Source organism: Chelonoidis abingdonii, chromosome 8 (assembly GCF_003597395.2).
Source record: "Chelonoidis abingdonii isolate Lonesome George chromosome 8, CheloAbing_2.0, whole genome shotgun sequence".
NCBI classification, from domain to species: Eukaryota; Metazoa; Chordata; order Testudines; family Testudinidae; genus Chelonoidis; species Chelonoidis abingdonii.
In genome coordinates this window covers 60,090,704-60,107,161 of record NC_133776.1, presented here as the reverse complement: position 1 = coordinate 60,107,161, position 16,458 = coordinate 60,090,704, and the positions used below count along the sequence as shown (strand labels likewise).

General features: G+C 52.9%; 1 protein-coding gene across 1 annotated transcript in view; it reads left to right on the top strand.

Annotated features, from left to right (window-relative positions):
- Positions 1 to 16,458, top strand: part of DGKK (diacylglycerol kinase kappa) — a 212,654-nt gene that overhangs the window by 185,731 nt on the left and 10,465 nt on the right. The window contains exons 19-27 of the mRNA XM_075068684.1: positions 1,164 to 1,271; positions 3,301 to 3,397; positions 4,332 to 4,439; positions 5,599 to 5,712; positions 7,075 to 7,209; positions 7,845 to 8,011; positions 8,264 to 8,381; positions 11,423 to 11,509; positions 14,609 to 14,728. Coding sequence (XP_074924785.1) covers positions 1,164 to 1,271; positions 3,301 to 3,397; positions 4,332 to 4,439; positions 5,599 to 5,712; positions 7,075 to 7,209; positions 7,845 to 8,011; positions 8,264 to 8,381; positions 11,423 to 11,509; positions 14,609 to 14,728 — 1,054 coding nt within the window. The remainder of the gene's footprint in view (positions 1 to 1,163; positions 1,272 to 3,300; positions 3,398 to 4,331; positions 4,440 to 5,598; positions 5,713 to 7,074; positions 7,210 to 7,844; positions 8,012 to 8,263; positions 8,382 to 11,422; positions 11,510 to 14,608; positions 14,729 to 16,458) is intronic.

Here is a 16,458-nt window from a genome sequence, read left to right as displayed (position 1 = left end):
CGTGACCCTTGACTTTGTCATCACCAGGACTGGGTGACAGCCATTTGCTCTACCTGTGAAAGCCAACTAGTGTAGAATCCAGCGACCAGCTAGCTTGGTGGAGTGCATCATCTGGGCTTCAGGCGCCGTGGCCGTTGCTGGAACTGTAGATGTGTAATACCTTCAGGCTGGGATCTGCAAAAGCATCTCAGAGTTATGCAGTGAGCTCTCCTGTGGGGGGAAAAATTGATCATCTGTTAGCTGGAATTGATCAATTTTAGAGATTCTGGATCTAATTAAAACCAAAACATTTAGAAGTGTCTGTCTCTGTCTGTTTGTCTGACTATTACTGCAGTGTCTGAGTGCCATCCCTGCAGTACAGATTGGTGAAAGCACAGTCCTGAACACAGCCTGCCTAACTCTCCTTGCTTTAACCTCACAAGATATTATTGATCTCCAGGAAGCAAAGATGTACCAACTAGTTCAGCAACTGGAATCTGCTCCTTCACCTGTCCTTGTTAAATCAATGATTGAATTAAAAAGCCAGGGTCTGATTCTTCTCTGGCACTGGTGTAAATCTGGAGTCCCTCCACTGACACTCGTGGAATTACATCCATGGAAAATTGGCATAAATGAGAGCAGAATCGGCCCCTGGCTGTTTAAGATCAGCAAATTATCTGTGAGTTGTTGTTAACCAACAATCTGCCTGGCCAAAGCACATCCGGTTGGTATCATTAAGCAATGCCAGGCGAGCAGACAATATCTTTTGTAGAGTTGGTAACAGACTGTGGCGTGGCTAGCTGAAGGTTTGCCTGGCTTTCCCCACTTGAGAAGTGTAATAATGACCTGACCTGGGACACGCTATTATTATTTTGCAATGGAGTCATTACACACAGAACTGTCAACTCTGTGTGTTTAATAGGGTCTAGAAACTTGGCTATGACATCACTGACAGCCAATCAGACATGGCTGTGACATCGCTGATAGCCAGTCACAAAGCTCCAATTGTCACTGGCATTCTAAAGCCCCTTCAAAACCCATAATAAATCTCAAGGACTCTCATACGGATGTTTCAATAATGGGACTGATATTTTCATTGTGCTGCCATTTCCCGGTTCCACCCCTGTGATCATTGCTGCATTGTTCTGTGTCCAAACCTCACCTTCCCCATCTGCTGCTTTCAGACAATTCTCCGAAAGATGCGTCATGAATAACTACTTCGGCATAGGCCTGGATGCCAAAATCTCTCTGGAGTTCAACAACAAACGGGACGAGCACCCCAAAAAGTGCAGGTAGGCAAAAGAGCCCCCCTACCTCCCTCAAATGGAGAGTGCCTCAGGTAGGAGCAGAGCTCAGAACTCCTTGATTGCTGAGTTCCCATTTCATGAGGGAGTCATCTATAAAGACACTTTCTGCCCCAGGACATGCACTCCAAGGGCAACCTGTGCAGGGAGCTCTCTTTGGCCAGGTCTACACAAGGAAGGCTTTACTGGTATAGTGTGGACACAGCTTATACTGGACAAGCTGTGCTTGCACCAGCATAGCTTATTCCAGCCGCCCCGAGTGAAACCAGTGACACCAGGACAAGCACATGTGGCCAGTCTAGCTGTGTCTACACTAGGGGCTTGTGCTCGCAACTTACGTCAGTCAGACCACACCACTTCACGCCTAGCAGACAGCTATGCCAGCAGAAGTCTGTAGTGTAGACAAAGCCTAAGTGATCTTCTGTTGAGCTGAGTTTCACGTTGCTCCTTATCTGTCTGCTCTGATGTGAGTCCGCGTGTCTGTGTAGCTGAAGGTGCCTGTGGTGCCTGACTTGAATGGAATGCAGCCACATGGCAATAACAACAGCTTGTTTAACAAGAGCCATGCAGTGCACTGCGCCAATGCCCTTCATCCCAACATCTTCTAACACTCTGCAAATATTCGTTAATTAGGCCCCAGGACGTTAACCCTTGTGAGGTGGGTAATTATAATTATCCCATTTTACAAAGGCCAGTGGGAACTAGCAGAAGTCTTTGCAAAATCAGATCCTATATATCTAGAGTAAACATACAGCAATCAGATATTACTAGCATCTCAGAGGGTCTTGCCTAGATCATGTAAACCTCTGGAGAGGAGCTCAGCTCACCGGATGCCCTGAGATGAAATTGAATCCTGCTACTCAGTTACCTTGAATGGCATGTCCCCAAGAAGGGTCTAGAAGAAAAAGAAGGGATGAAGTGATGGCTGAATAACAATACTACCTAAGAGAGTTATACAGTGCTTTTCAGCTAGAGATCTCTTCACAAAGGAGGCAGTACCATTATCCCTATTCTACACATGGGAAACTGAGGCACAGAGTGGGAAAGTAGGTCACTTAACAGGCCAGTGGTAGGAATAGAGCGCAGGTCTTCTGAGTCCCAGTCCAGTGTCCTATCCACTAGGCAACACTGCCTTCCTGGATAAAGAAGGCTGTAGAGCATTGCCTATAGAGAGAGATTCAAAAGAGTGACACTATTTCATTTGGAGAGGAGGCCAGTCGCAGCTCTATAAAATGCTAAGTGATGCAGCAAATCAGGCGTCCCTGTTTACTTTTTCTCCTATTCAGCGAGACATTCAGTGAAACTAAAAGGTGCCATATCAAAAATTAATAAAAGGAAACATTTTTACATAAGACATAATTAACCTGTGGAACTTCCTGCCACTGGATATCACGAATGCAAAGCATGTAGCAGGATTCAGTAAAAGGATCAGACATTGCTGTGGAGAATGAGAACATAGACAGTTACATTGGATGGGATTTTACACCAAGGGCTACAAACCCTCCTGTTTCAGGACATCAACCAGTCATTGGCCAAGGGGGGAAGCAGCTTCCCCCTGGGCAGGTTATTCCTGGCCACTAGCAGGTTCTTGCACCTTTCTCTGAAGCATCTGGTGAGAAACAGGATATGGGACTGGACTGTCAGATCCAGTCCTGCAAAGTCTGTGTTGCCTGTTAATTACTGTGCATGTCATTATGTTAATCTCTGTCTCTGTTGTCTAATTTGCATATTTAAAAGTCATTCTCATTACACCACTGTAGCAAGGCTGTTAGCCACTGTGCTAGTGGTGACGCGGGCTTGGAGTTGTCTGCAGGACTGGTTTAATGTTGATCCATGAGTTTCAGGACCATTGTCATCATGTCCTCTGTAACTCAGCCCAGAGACCCTCAGCCAGCGACTTCCACATCCCACTCAGGACTTCTGGCTGAGCTAGAGCATCTGTGTTAGACAGGCACCCAGGCTAGATTTAAAGCACCTGCTCAGAGCTGTGTGTTTCTGTCCCCTTGCCCCGCTGCAGCAGTCGCACCAAGAACATGATGTGGTACGGAGTGCTGGGGACCAAGGAGCTTCTGCAAAGGACCTACAAGAACCTGGAGCAACGAGTCCAGCTGGAGGTAATCAGAGGTGCTGGCCTGGTCTGGAGGCCAGAAATCACTGCGGGGAGCATAAGGGCAGGAGCAGGTGTGCTCAGCTAAGTGAACATGTGCAGGATCCTGGCTAGATCCCTATTCTCTGCCAGGCGTTGGGGTTTAGGTGCTGAGAGACTGTAGGAATGGGGGCCACAAATAGAGCTAGGAGCTAAGCTGTCAGGCCACAGCAATGCTCATTTCTCAGGCCCCCTGCCTTAGTGCTGGTCTCTTCTCCTGCTTTGTGTTTGCTTGTGTCATGGAAACCTCTTCCTTTGCAACATGGAGCCCAAGGAGAGGCACTGAGTCCCAGTGCAGAGCAGATTACTGAAAGCCCAAGCAGGCATTTGTAAGAAAGCCAAGGGACTCTCCAGTTGTGTCTGTGCTGGGGGTGTGTGTGCATAGATTTCCCACCATTTCTCACCCCGGCACAGCATCACCTGGTGGTGCGAACAGGAGAGCCCTAGTGTAGACAAGGCTTCTGCATTTTATTTTTAAACCAAGTCTCCTGACCCTGCTTGAATTGGATCAGAGCATGGGTTTGCCTTGGGAATGAGACACAATGGGGGGATCAGCACAGGGGTGAGTGAGTTCAGGCTGGCGATTTTTTGGGTGTTTCCTGTTTTCTCTTGGAGGACAGGGGCTGAATGTTAAAGGGTAGTCAGTGCCTTGAAACAGTGGTGATGCTCCAGTGGACAGTGACTTCTGCAAACCAGCCCCGTAACATCACCCGGGGCTGCCCAGAATCCCTGACTCCCTTGAATTCTCGTAGGCCTGGGCTGTGTTTCACAGCAAAACACGGGAGTTTGCTGGTGTTCCTGCCTGATGCCTGCTTTGCGGGCAGGTCTGAGGGTGTGGCTGGGCTGGCAGGTGGTGCCTGGCACACACTGAAGATCTCAGCCTGCCTTATCTTCTCTTTCAGTGTGACGGGGTGACCATCTCCTTACCTAGTTTGCAGGGGATTGCCGTGCTCAACATCCCCAGCTATGCTGGTGGCATCAACTTCTGGGGCGGCACAAAGGAGGATAACGTGAGTGCCAGCTGCAGGGTGGGGTTGAAGGCTTCTTTGCTAATGGTGCCAATGGTAAATCTGAAGGTGAAATGCCTCAGTGCAGCTGTAACAAGAGACCTGGTATCCATTTTGGGACAGAGGAATTGCCAGATGGATCTGCCCTGGGTCCACTTCGTCTGGTCTCCAAACTCCCGTCAGATGGATCAGCCCAGGGCCCATCTAGCTCAGGCCCTGATTCTGACAGCAGTCTGTACCTGGGTGGTTTTGAGGAAAGGATTGGAAGGGTGGCAGTCAGTCTCACTGGGAGATACTGTTGTCTAGTAGCTAGAGCAGAGAGGGCTGGGGGTCAGAAGGTCTTCAATCTAGGCCTGGCTCCACTACTGACTCCTTGTGGCCTTCGTGGTTCACGTCCCCTCACTGTGCCTCGGTTTCTCTTTCTGTGAAGTGGCGCTACTCCTTTTGCGAAGGGCTAGAGCAGTGTAGAGCTCTGTTTTCACATGCACACCCCAAGCTCATTGTGCTGCAGTGCACAGCCCTGACCTCCAGGGTTCGTTTATGGCCAAAAGCCTGAGGTTGCAAGGACTTTGTGAAGACGCTGAATCCTTAGGGGAGGCCCGGGCCCTGTCTGAGTGCCCTGCTCCTCCTCTGCCTGTGGGTGGCTGTGTGGGTAGCTCAGGTCAGTGGCAGCTTCCCCTGTGTTTTCCTGCCAGGGCCTCTTCTGCGTCCCTCCACTCCCCACCTTCTGATCTCATCAACTGGACCCAGCTCCCACCCTGGCTCCGCTGTCATTACCCTGCAGCTCCAACCTCTTGGGTCAGCTGGAGACTCCCTAGAAATGGAACTTAGCTTAGATATAGACAGAAACAGAGACCCACAGATGGACTGACACACACACAGATGTGTAGCTGGACAAGCACACACAGCGACTCCCAGGCAGACAGACATGCAGCTGTATAGACACAGACATAGACACCCACGGACGGGCAGACACACACACAGATATATAGACAGACAGACACAGAGACTCATGGATGGACAGATATGCACACAGCTGTGTAGACAGACACAGAAAGCCCCAGGCGGACAGACAGACACGCAGCTGTATAGAGAGCCCCAGAGCGTGGTGAAGAGGGGTCCAGGGCAGTGGCTTGTCACAGGGCTGTGCTGTTCCCTGCAGAACTTCGGGGCGCCCTCCTTCGACGATAAGAAGCTGGAGGTGGTTGCTGTCTTTGGCAGTATCCAGATGGCCATGTCACGAGTCATCAACCTGCAGCATCATCGCATCGCCCAGGTAAAGCAGTGCCACTGTAGGAGATCAACAAACCCTTGGCTGGGCCCCACCTGGCTAGGTCCCAGGTGGCTGGAGACCCAGATGGGACCTGTCTGCAGGGGCCGACCCCCGCACCATTGCTGCCTCCCTCCCATGGGCCCCACAGAGGTTGGGGAGGGAGCACTCTGGGCGGAAGAGGCTGCAGGAGGTCAGGCAAGGGCAGGTGTGGGAGTCAGGCTTCTGACCTGTGAGGAAGGGAAGGGGGGTCTCTAGTAGGGCTGGTGGGCGGGAAGGGCCTCCTGCTGATATGGGCAGGGAAGGCTCTAAATTGGAGTGGGGCAGCTCTTTTGCTGGGGGGCCTGAGCAGGGCTACACAGGGGTTTTGGGGAGCCTGGGGAAAAATCTGCCCCTGAGGCCCCCCCTTGGGAGGATGGGGGTTGGAAGCAAGCTCTCCCCACACTGACCCCTCCATGGCGGTACCTGTCCTGCAGGGCTGGCCCGGCTGCCCACACTGGCCATCGTGACCTAGTGCATGGGGTTGCAGTGCCACTCAAGTTTGGGCCAGCCACCCATCCTCAGGAGCTGTGACACCGTGTGTCAGGCTGCAGCGCTGCTAACTCAGATTCCATGGGTTGCGGGGGCTGGGGACAAACTGCCCCTTTAGTCTTATGCCTCCTGGGAGGCCCTCGGCCTGTGAGGCTTGGGGCAAGGGTATTGTCCTCTGTATCTCACTGGAGCTGTCCCGTGCCCCTGAGCGTGCAGTGCCCCTCATGGCACAGGGTGTTAGGCAGGCTAGAACTGACACTCTGCGAGTGGTGTGTCTGGGTAGGCCGCGTGCTGATGGAGAAGCACAGAGTGTGTCTGCCTATGGTACAGCTCTGCAGCAGCTGGAAGTGGGATTCTCAGCTCCGGCTGAGGGACAAATGACAGCTCTGCTTGAGCTGAGGCCTCACGATAGCATTGTGGCCATGGCAGCATGGGCAGGCGCTCAGGCTCGCAGCCCAGGCCCATACCCAGGGCTTGGGAGGGATTGGACTCCAGTGGCTAACCTGAGCCATGCTAGCTCAAGTGAGCTAATTTGTAGCCAGTGACCCAAGCTAGGAGTCAGGCCTCCCAGCAGGGTCTACAATCTGGATGCACTGGTGCCCCTGGCAGAACCCAGCTATATGGCCCTGCCAGGAGAGCAGAGTGCCAGCTGGCAGGAGACATGGCTTTGCCAGCATGCCCTGGCATCACAGACAGCACTTCCCTGGCATCAAGCCATGGCAGAGCCACAATTGCTGGGAAAATTTCTTTAACTCGGGCTATGTGAAGCCCTTGGCTGGGCCACGTGCTTTTCCTTACTGCTTGGTACCAGCCTCTTCTCTTGTGCTTGCCTGGCAGTGTCGGATGGTGAAGATCACGATCCGGGGAGACGAGGGCGTCCCAGTGCAGGTGGATGGAGAAGCCTGGATCCAGCCTCCAGGGATCATCAAAATCCAACACAAGAACCGAGCCCAGATGCTAACGAGAGACAGGGTAAGACAGCCCTTGGGTTCAGGAAGAGGTGCTCAGGGTAGCTGCTGCTAGCATGCAGCCATTCTGCCTGGGGCTAGGACCTCATCAGCTCTCATGAGCTAACTGGGCTGAGCCTGTCCAGTAGCTGGATGGGGTGCTGCTGAGTCAGTCAGGAGAGCCCTCTCATCCGAGCTAACACTGAGCCAGTGCCCTGTGCGGTGCTAGCTGGGTGCTTTGCTGGTGGAGGTGCCATCTTTCAGACAAGCCTTGACTGTCTGGGGCTAGTTAAAGATCCCATAGCCCTTCCTCAAAAGAACTGGGTGATTAATGAGATTCCAATGCAGATAACGACATAGAGTTGCTGTTAAACATATGTCCCGTTCCACCTCAGATGTGGCTGCATTTCAGCAGTCAGAGCAGTGATTGGTGCATGCTAGTATTGGGGGTTCTTGGGGATGACATGGCAGCTGCCATTGTCCTCTCCCAAAGCTGCTGCACTAAGCTGTGAGCCAAGGGATGCCTTGGGGTGGCAGTGTGGGGTGGCAGGGGCCGTTCAGGGGTGAATGCCAGCTGCCTGGCAGTGCCTGTGCAGGTAGTGCAGGGTCAGACACCCCCAACCCCCATGTTAGCAGCAGCATTGCCGTTTCTCTCTTCAGGCCTTTGAAAGCACCCTGAAGTCGTGGGAGGACAAGCAAAAGGGCGAGGGCTACCGAGCCCCAGTGCGGCCTCGCCTCAACTCCCAGCAGTCCATGGAGTACCTGACCGACGAGGAGTATGGCCAGATGCAGCAGATGGCTCAAGCTGCGGAAACCCTCATCACCAGGTGAGCTGGGGTGCCCGTGGGACAAGGCAGGGGAGCAGGCCAGTCTGGAGCTGGCTGGGATTAGGAGGAAGCACCTGCTCAGTGGTGCCCCATGTGGGTGGTGAAGGAGCAGTGGAGGGACAGGGACTCCTTCCCAGGGATTCCCTCTGTGCATGCGGATCCTGGCCCATGGGCCAGACTTCCCGTTCCCCAGCTTAGAAGCCAAGGGAAGCTGTGAATTCCCATCAGCTTCCTTCCTTTGTTTCTCTGCAGGATCCGCGAGGCAGCCACAACCCACAAAGCCATGGAACAGGAGCTGGCCCATGCTGTGAACGCCTGTTCCTTGGCCCTGAACGAGGCCCTTCCCAACAAGAGCATCAGCGGGCCCGAGGTGAGGGCCACAGCCCACCTGGTGTCATATCCAGGGGGAGTGAGAGGCAGGGGATGAGCCCGTGAGTGCAATCCAAAGAAGAGGTGGCAGCAGGGAGCGCGGTGGAGAGAGAGAGAGAAGATTGATTATGGGGGAAGCCAAAGGTTAAATGGATATTATAGAGAGAGCCAGTAAATAAATAGAACAAGAAGCTAAGCCAAGTATAAATAGACCAGGCGAGCCAGAGACAGAGCTACAGGCAGAATACAAATGCAGGAGGCTGCCTGGCTGCATGAAATGTCAGCACCCGTCCCCGCATCCCGCATGAAATCTACTTCTCTCTGTCTCCACCTATCCAAACATGCTGGGGTGGGAGGAGGAAGCCCTGCTCCGAGCACTGGGGATAGGGTCATGTGGGTTTTCGTTACTGAGCTCTGCAAGTCTGTGTTGATCAGAGATTTGTAGTTTATAAGGCCAGAAGGGACCATTGTGATCATCTAGTCTGACCTCTTGCGTGGCACTGGCCCTAGCACTGCCCTGAATTAATCCCATTTGAACTAGAGTAGATAGTTTAGAAAAATGTCCAGTTAGGATTTAAAAATTGCCAGTGCTGGAGAATCCACCACAACCCTGGTAAGTCGTTTCCATGGGTTAATTCCCCTTACTATTAGAAATTTACACCTTATTTCTTGTCTGAATGTGTCTAGCTTCAACTTCCACCCATTGGATCTTGTTAGACCTATGTAAGCCTTGGCTGCTCATGGTGACAAACCTGACATTTGTTTCCAAAACCCGAAATTTTTGAAATTTGAAATTTTTGAAAAACTGACAGTTGAATCATGTTTGCAGTGGTGTAGTAGCAGTGTTGGTCTCAGGATATTAGTGAGACAAGATGGGTGAGGTAGTATTTTTTATTGGTCCAACTTCTGTTGGTGAGACACAAGCTTCTAGCCACATCGAGCTGTTAGTGGGAGAGTTACTGTGATCGTCACTGCTAAATGCAACCTCCCCGCAGACCAGGACACACCAACACAAAGCGGCACCAGACCCCACCAGAACAACAGATGCAAAACCTGCAAACATATCTCCACTGCTACAATGATCAACACCCTCACAACACTCCTTTCAGGATCCATGGGTCCTACATGTGGCTATCATATAGTGTTTCTCATCCAGCGCACTAACTGCCCCAACAACAACTGTGAGGGTGAAATCAGATAATCGCGACGCTCTCAAATGAATTCACGTAGGAAAATGATAAAAGAGAAAAATACCCTATTTATTGTGAGTAAACACAATTCTCACAAGGTGATCACTTGCTATCTGACCTATCAGGCCCCATCCTCAAAGGAAACCTGCACAACACTTTCAACAGATGAGCCTGGGATCTCAAATTCATTACTCTGTTAGACACCAAAAATCATGGACTGACCAGAGACTCTGGATTTTTGTCTTATCACAACAATCTGTAACCCACTGACCCCTTTTTTTCATCCTATGATGACAGATGTGTTAACGAGCCACTTTACCTTGAATGGTCCCTTATAATATATGCTAAAAACGATCTGTCCCACCATGCATTTAGCTGTGATGCTTGGAGAACCTTTCCCAGACCCGAAGAGCTCTGTGGAGTTCAAAGGTTTGTCTCTCTCGCCAGAAGTTGGGCCAATAGAAGAGATTACCACCTGACAGTTTAATCAGGAAGTCATTATCTGTCAGGGCCGTGAGGAAAGTTTCTGGACAGTTCTGACCCTGGAAGGCACCTGCACAGTGTGTGTGTGGGGTGCTCCTACCCTATATACTGGCTAATGGCCCTGTCTCACCACTGCCCCCTGTTGGGTGTACTGAGGCCTGTTTGAGTGTTTGCACCACCTCCTGTAGATATCAGCCTTGCCTGGCAAGGCTCTGTACAGCACCTGGCACAGCAATCAATGTTATGTACATGCTGCCAGTCACTACAGTACTGAGTGATGCAGTATGATGATAGAGGCATGCTCCAGTGCCAGAGCAGGGTCTGCTTTCCCCTTCCTGGGCTAGCAGTGTCTGTCCAGCAGCATCTGTGATGGTGTATGGATTTTCACCAGGAGCTGGTGCTGGCTCTGAATGTGTTCAGACCACAGTGCATGCTGATCTCGGCCACTAAGGCCTTGGGCCCAACAATAAACTCTTTTGCCTCTGCCACCCAACTGCCTTGCTCTGGGCAGATGTAGTTTCTTTGTTCCTGAAGACGGTGTAGGTCTGAGGCCATGGAAGATGACATGGTCCCAGCCTAAATTCCCTCAAAGCTGCGCAGATGCAGTGAGAGAGGGCTAGGGGGAGTCCTCTCTCCCTGCCGCAGCTCCCAGGGCAGTCTGCACCCCAAACCCCTCATCCCCGGCCCCATCCCAGAGCCCACACCCCCAGCTTGAACTCTCACCCCCCCACATACACTGCAACCCCCTGCCCCAGCCCTGAGCCTCCTCCCACACTCTGAATCTCTCCGTCCCACCCCCACGACACATCACCTCCATATTGGTGCAGATAACAGAATTCGTTCTGCACATGGATGTAAAAAATTAGAGGAAACATTGGTCCCAGCCCCCCAAAGGCGTTGAATGCTAGGCCAGAGCCCAGAGTGGATGTGAAGCTTGGAGCGGGCTCAGGGGGCAGGCTGCTGTGTGGAGAACAAGCTGGCATCTCTGGCTTGCCTAGGCTGATGATCTAAGGCAAGGTGAGGTATGGAAGTACAGGCCTGAATTGATGAGAACTTGGGCCTCAGCCAAGAGGGTGTGAGGGGGCAGCAAGGTCTGCAGTTTGTTGCTGCTTCCTGGCAGTGCTCCCTCCAAGTTGCCATTGTCCTGCTCTGCCGAGGGCGCTAGGGTAGCGGAAAGGACTGTGACACGGTGTAACCAGACTTGCAGAACCCAGCAGCATCCCAAAGCATCTCGGCCAACCAGGAAGGGGCAGCATACTGACTTCATTGTCCCATCAGGCCCTGTTCCCTTAGCACAGCTCGTCCCCATGTGCCTGCTTACTAACATTGCTTCTCTCTCTCTTCTTTCTTTGCACCCATCTCCTCTCAGTTTCTGAGCAGAAATGCGGCCGTGGATGTGTCAGTTAGCGTGAAAGCCCTTTACACTGAAACCAGAGCTTTTCTGGAAGGAAAATTGGTGAGTGCGTGGCTGGGGAGGAGCCAGCGCCCTAGGGTGCTTAGTCTACTCTGCCCCAGACTGCAAAGGTGGGGGCTGGTTTGTGAGATTCCCTTGCATGAACCCCCCTTGCATTCAACATGGAGATCAAAGCTGTAGCAAATGGCAGAACATGCTCCAGGCTTCATGCTGCAGGACGGAGCGGGGGGGGGGGGCGGTGGGCGCTACTTCCTGTGGAAGCTCTGGCAGGGACTGGAGGATGTGGTTAGATGCTAGGTTGGGGGGAAGCTGTAGGGGATCAAGACATGGGGGGAAGGCATGGGGAAGCTCAGGAGGGAAGAGAACGTAACGTGAGGTGTTGAGCTGAGGCCCTGGGGTGACAAGACTACCCAAGTTCACATTAGATCAAAAAACTCGCAGTATTTTGCCTGGTTCCTCCCTCAAACCAAGCTCTGCCCTCCTGATGCCAAAATGAAATGCCTCAGTAAACTGTGCTGAACTTCATAACATGAACATCATCCCTCTCCTTGCTTCTGTGCTTTGATAAGCAGCAAAATGAATATTGTTCATGGGTGGGTTGTCATCATTAGAGCCAAGAGTTAACAGATTACCAAGACAAACAGAGCTATTAGCTAATAGAGCTCTTGTTTCAGACTGTCTACAGCCTCAGGCAGACCTCACTGGATCAGTTACTCTTGGTGCATGATTTGAAGGTTTTCTTTTGGTAATCATTGTGGAGATTTAATTTATTTTTTTAAAGCCAGCTCAGCTTTTGAAGCATGGGCAGCAGCCCCTTCTGCAAAGCACCCTGTTCCTGACATGCCATGAGCAAGATGGATGTGTGAAGCAGGGAGGGGACCAGTCCCACCGCCGTGTCCTAGGGCTGGGTGCTGACTGTCCCAGTGTTAATGGCAGAGTAAAGGAGGACATCATGCTGATGTCAGCCAGCACCACCACAGCTTTAACGTGAGCTGCCAGCTGGGTGGTCTATAGGGAGTGGCGTGGAGTTCCTGGGTGACACAAATGCTGTGCCACTCTCCACACCTGGAGCTGACTGGATGAGGCAGTTATTTCTCAAGCAAGTGGATGGGCCCACTGTTCCTTCCTGTTCCTCTTGGAACCAGGCTGTGTTGCATGCCGCCTGTTCCCCTGCATGCCAACTCTGTGTGCCACGCTGCTCCCAGGCGCCCTGCACCACACAGGAACCCAGCCGGATATGGCATCAGACGTACAGCCAGAGCTGTTTCCTTCAGCTCTCCCTGCCTGGGTGGGGAGTGTGTGAAGAGGGGAGAATGGTTTTAATAGGACTGTAAAATTCTTTCCCCCCGCAAGAAGCTCCACCAGGGGTGCAGCTCCTTCCCCTGCTCCATTTCTGTACAAACTAACCAGAAGATGGAACTTCCAACCATGCACTTCCTCCTATACCAGTTCTGTTTAAAGTGGCGATGAGCTCACTGTGCCTTGTCCTTGGTGCAGGGCCGGCTCCAGGCCTCAGCGCGCCAAGCGCATGCTTGGAGCGGCATGCCGCAGGGGGCGCACTGCCGGTTGCCGGGAGGGCGGCAGGCGGCTCCGGTGGACCTCCTGCAGGCGTGCCTGTGGAGGGTCCACTGGTCCCACAGCTCCAGTGGACCTCCCGCAGGCGTCCCTGCGGAGGGTCCGCTGGTCCCGCGGCTCCGGTGGAGCATCCACAGGCATGCCTGCGGGAGGTACACCGGAGCCACTGGACAGGAGAGCGGCAGAGCGCCCCCCGCGGCGTGCTGCTGTGCTTGGAGCGGTGAAATGGCTAGAGCCGGCCCTGCCTTGGTGTCCCCAGTTCTTGGCACGGGTGAGGGGTTTGGTTATCCCTGAGCTAAGCATCCTTCCCAGTGCATTCCAGGCTGCTGCAGAAGGGCACTTCTCTGTGGCTTTGAAGACAGCTACCAACAGGCCTCTCCCACGCCACCTGGCACCGTGACACCGCACTCCCAACGCTGGCCCCGAGGCAGTTAGCCCCATAGCAGTCTGTTAAGTTCATTGTCAGATCCTGATACTTGACTGAAAAGTGAATTCTGCATAAATGCCCAGGGTTCCACGACACTGCTGGAAGGACCCCAGCTGTGCCCTGGACCATGAATTTGGAACAGCCAAAGGAGAGAGAGGTCCTGAAAGATCTATGCCAGGTTTTATGCACAGACTCGTTCTGTGAACAGGATACTCATTCCCAGTCTGCTTTCATAAAGCTGAGTGGGGAATGGCAGCAGGGTTTGGACCTGGGAAGTTCAGCTCCACAGACTGGAGCTAAGAGAGTCGCTCTACTAGCTGGTAGCAATGGCAGGCTGGCTTTCTCTGTGAGCTCAAGCCATTAGAAGGGAACATGACAGCCACTGTTCTAGGGTGGATCATGCTCGTTCTTTACTTTAGCACCAAGTCTTAGTAGACACATTCAGGTCATGTTTTTAATAGCCCCCACCCCCGCCCTTTATGAACTCTGAGCAGGATGAGAATGGAGACAATTTAACACCCAGTTTTGCTCTGCTTTTTGCATCTCTGATCTTAGATAGGTTAGTTGGTCAGTGTCATTTGGGTTTAGTCAGTGTCTCTGCGGGGCTCTCCTGTACCCAATTGTAACTGCAGGAGTAGCCAATCAAAATAATGCTGTCACTGGAGATTTTGTTTCTAAAGAGAATGCTCCCAGGGAGCTTAGGTTCGGTAAAGGTGAAATTCTGGCCTCGCTGACGTCAGAGGAAGTTCTGACACTGACTTCAACAGAGCCAGGAGTTTGCCGCAGGTTTTGCAAAATCTAAATGCGGGGCCTTGACCCTGTGCCTTAACCCAGGTACCCTCCTGTCCCAGCAACAGGGGCTGCTTGAGAGATGGGGGAATGATGGGAACGGACAGCCAAGCAATCAGTAACTTGCAGAGGCTGGTATCAATCTCACAGTGAACCCCAAAGGGGAATGGGCAGACTTCCTCCCCGGGGCTCGTCCTTGTGGTTATCTGAACTCCAGTCCCAGGCGGATGGAGCTATAAGGCAGGTCAGTGCATCATCCCTGCCTATCCTCTCCAGCAGTACCCATGGCGCGCGCTCGCATGATGAACTCTGCACAGGGCGCTCATGGCTGTCTCCTCCAATCCCTGCAGCAGCTGGACTCCCCACAGCAAGAGGAGGGGCTGCAGAGAGCCCTGAACACCGTCAGCCAGGAGCTCCAGAGGCTGCCCGACATACACTGGCTGGCACCCATCATCAACTCTCCTGAGGAGGTGGGTGCACAAGGCCGCTTAGAGGCAGTTTGGTCAGGTCATTCCTCCTCCTCCCCATGCTGGCAGGAGCCTGCCTGGTGCCATTGCAGCCAGTGAGGGAGAGTCAGCGAGGCAGCCTGCCTAGTGACTGGAGCAGGGAGCTGGGTTCTCTTTGGGTGACCCTGGGCAAGTACCCTGTCAACAGGTCTATCACTGTGCCCTTCACAGCCCAGCCCCTCCCATCCCACCAAGCTGGCTTTGCATTAGACTGAACCATCCCCTCCACCATCCTTTCATATACATCCATCGTGAGCCCTGTGCTTCTGCAGGGGGCTTAGTACCCACAGCTCTGAGAATCAATAAACCATTGCAAATAAAATGGGACTTGGACCTCCAGACTCTTGCATGACTCTCCCAACAACTGCAAGATCTGTGTCTGCCTCCTCCTTCTACCTGCCTCCTGCTCCCGCTCCCCCTCCCACTCCCTCCTCTGTTATCCTCACTCTGGCCCTGACCCTGCAGTCGGATCTACCCCGGCAGACTTTGCATGGACCCCATTAGAGTCCTGAGCCTTCTCATGGGCCTGATTGCAGCATCAGGGCCTTAGATTATGATCTCTTCATGGCAGGGGCCTGGTCTAAATTAGATCCCCCACTGTACGGTGTGCCTGGAGTCTCAGCTGTGCATGTGTCAGATATTGCTGTGACGATGGGACCCGAGCCTACTTGGAATGGGCAGGGGTTATTGGGGAATCTGGAATACTTGAAGCACTCCATGTCTCTGGGAGACCCAGAGTGGAGAACCGGGGCTGACGGGGAGGAGCGCTGCACATCCTGTGAGCAGGTGATGAACCAGCACTTGATTTCTTGATCTGGTCATGCAGCTAAAAGTACAAGTGACTCCCATTGACTTCAGTAGCACTGGCTCATGTGCAGAAGCTGCCTTTCTTGGGCCTGTTCTGCTCTCTCCTGGTGAGTCTCCTGGTGCTCTTCTTTTGGCTGTGGTCTTGGGGGCACAGGCTGTCCAAGAGGAGGGTTTATCATTCAAGGGAGCAGTGGTAAGCCAGTTTATGTGACACTTCTCAGCTGCAGAACCCCCGGCACTTTATAGAGCTGGGGCGGGGGCGTTATCACTAGCTTTGTTTTACTGATGGGGAAACTGGGGCTGAGGGATTGCCCAGGAGAGCACAAAGGTGGGTCTGGTATGCTCCATGGCTGACAGCAATGCAGGGCCACATAATGTAGCCAGGGCTCAGACATTTTACCTTTCTGTCTTCTAACCCAGGGGTTCTCAAACTTCATTGCACTGCGACTCCCATGACCCCAAGAGGGTCAAAGCCTGAGCCTGCCCAAGCCCTGTTGCCCCAGGGTGGGGGGGAGTGTAAAGCTGAAGCCTCGCCACCCCAGGCAGGGGGCCAAAACCGAAGCCCACGGGCTTCAGCCCTGCTCTCCAGGGCTGAAGCTGAAGCTTGAGCTCCGGCACCTAGGGTGATGGGGCTTGGGCGTCAACCCCAGACCCCAGCAAGTCTAACACCAGCCCTGCTGACCTCCATTAAAACAGGGTCGTGACCCACTTTGGGGTCCCAACCCACAGTTTTGAGAACTGCTGTTCTAACCCCATTCAGTGGTAAAAATATCTGTGTCCTGACTAGACTATGCCCTCCACAGATGCTAGGACTGGTGGATCTGGCTGGGGTGAATCACATCAGCCTGTGCTGGGGATGCCAGGGCAAAGCTGGGATAGAACCGAGG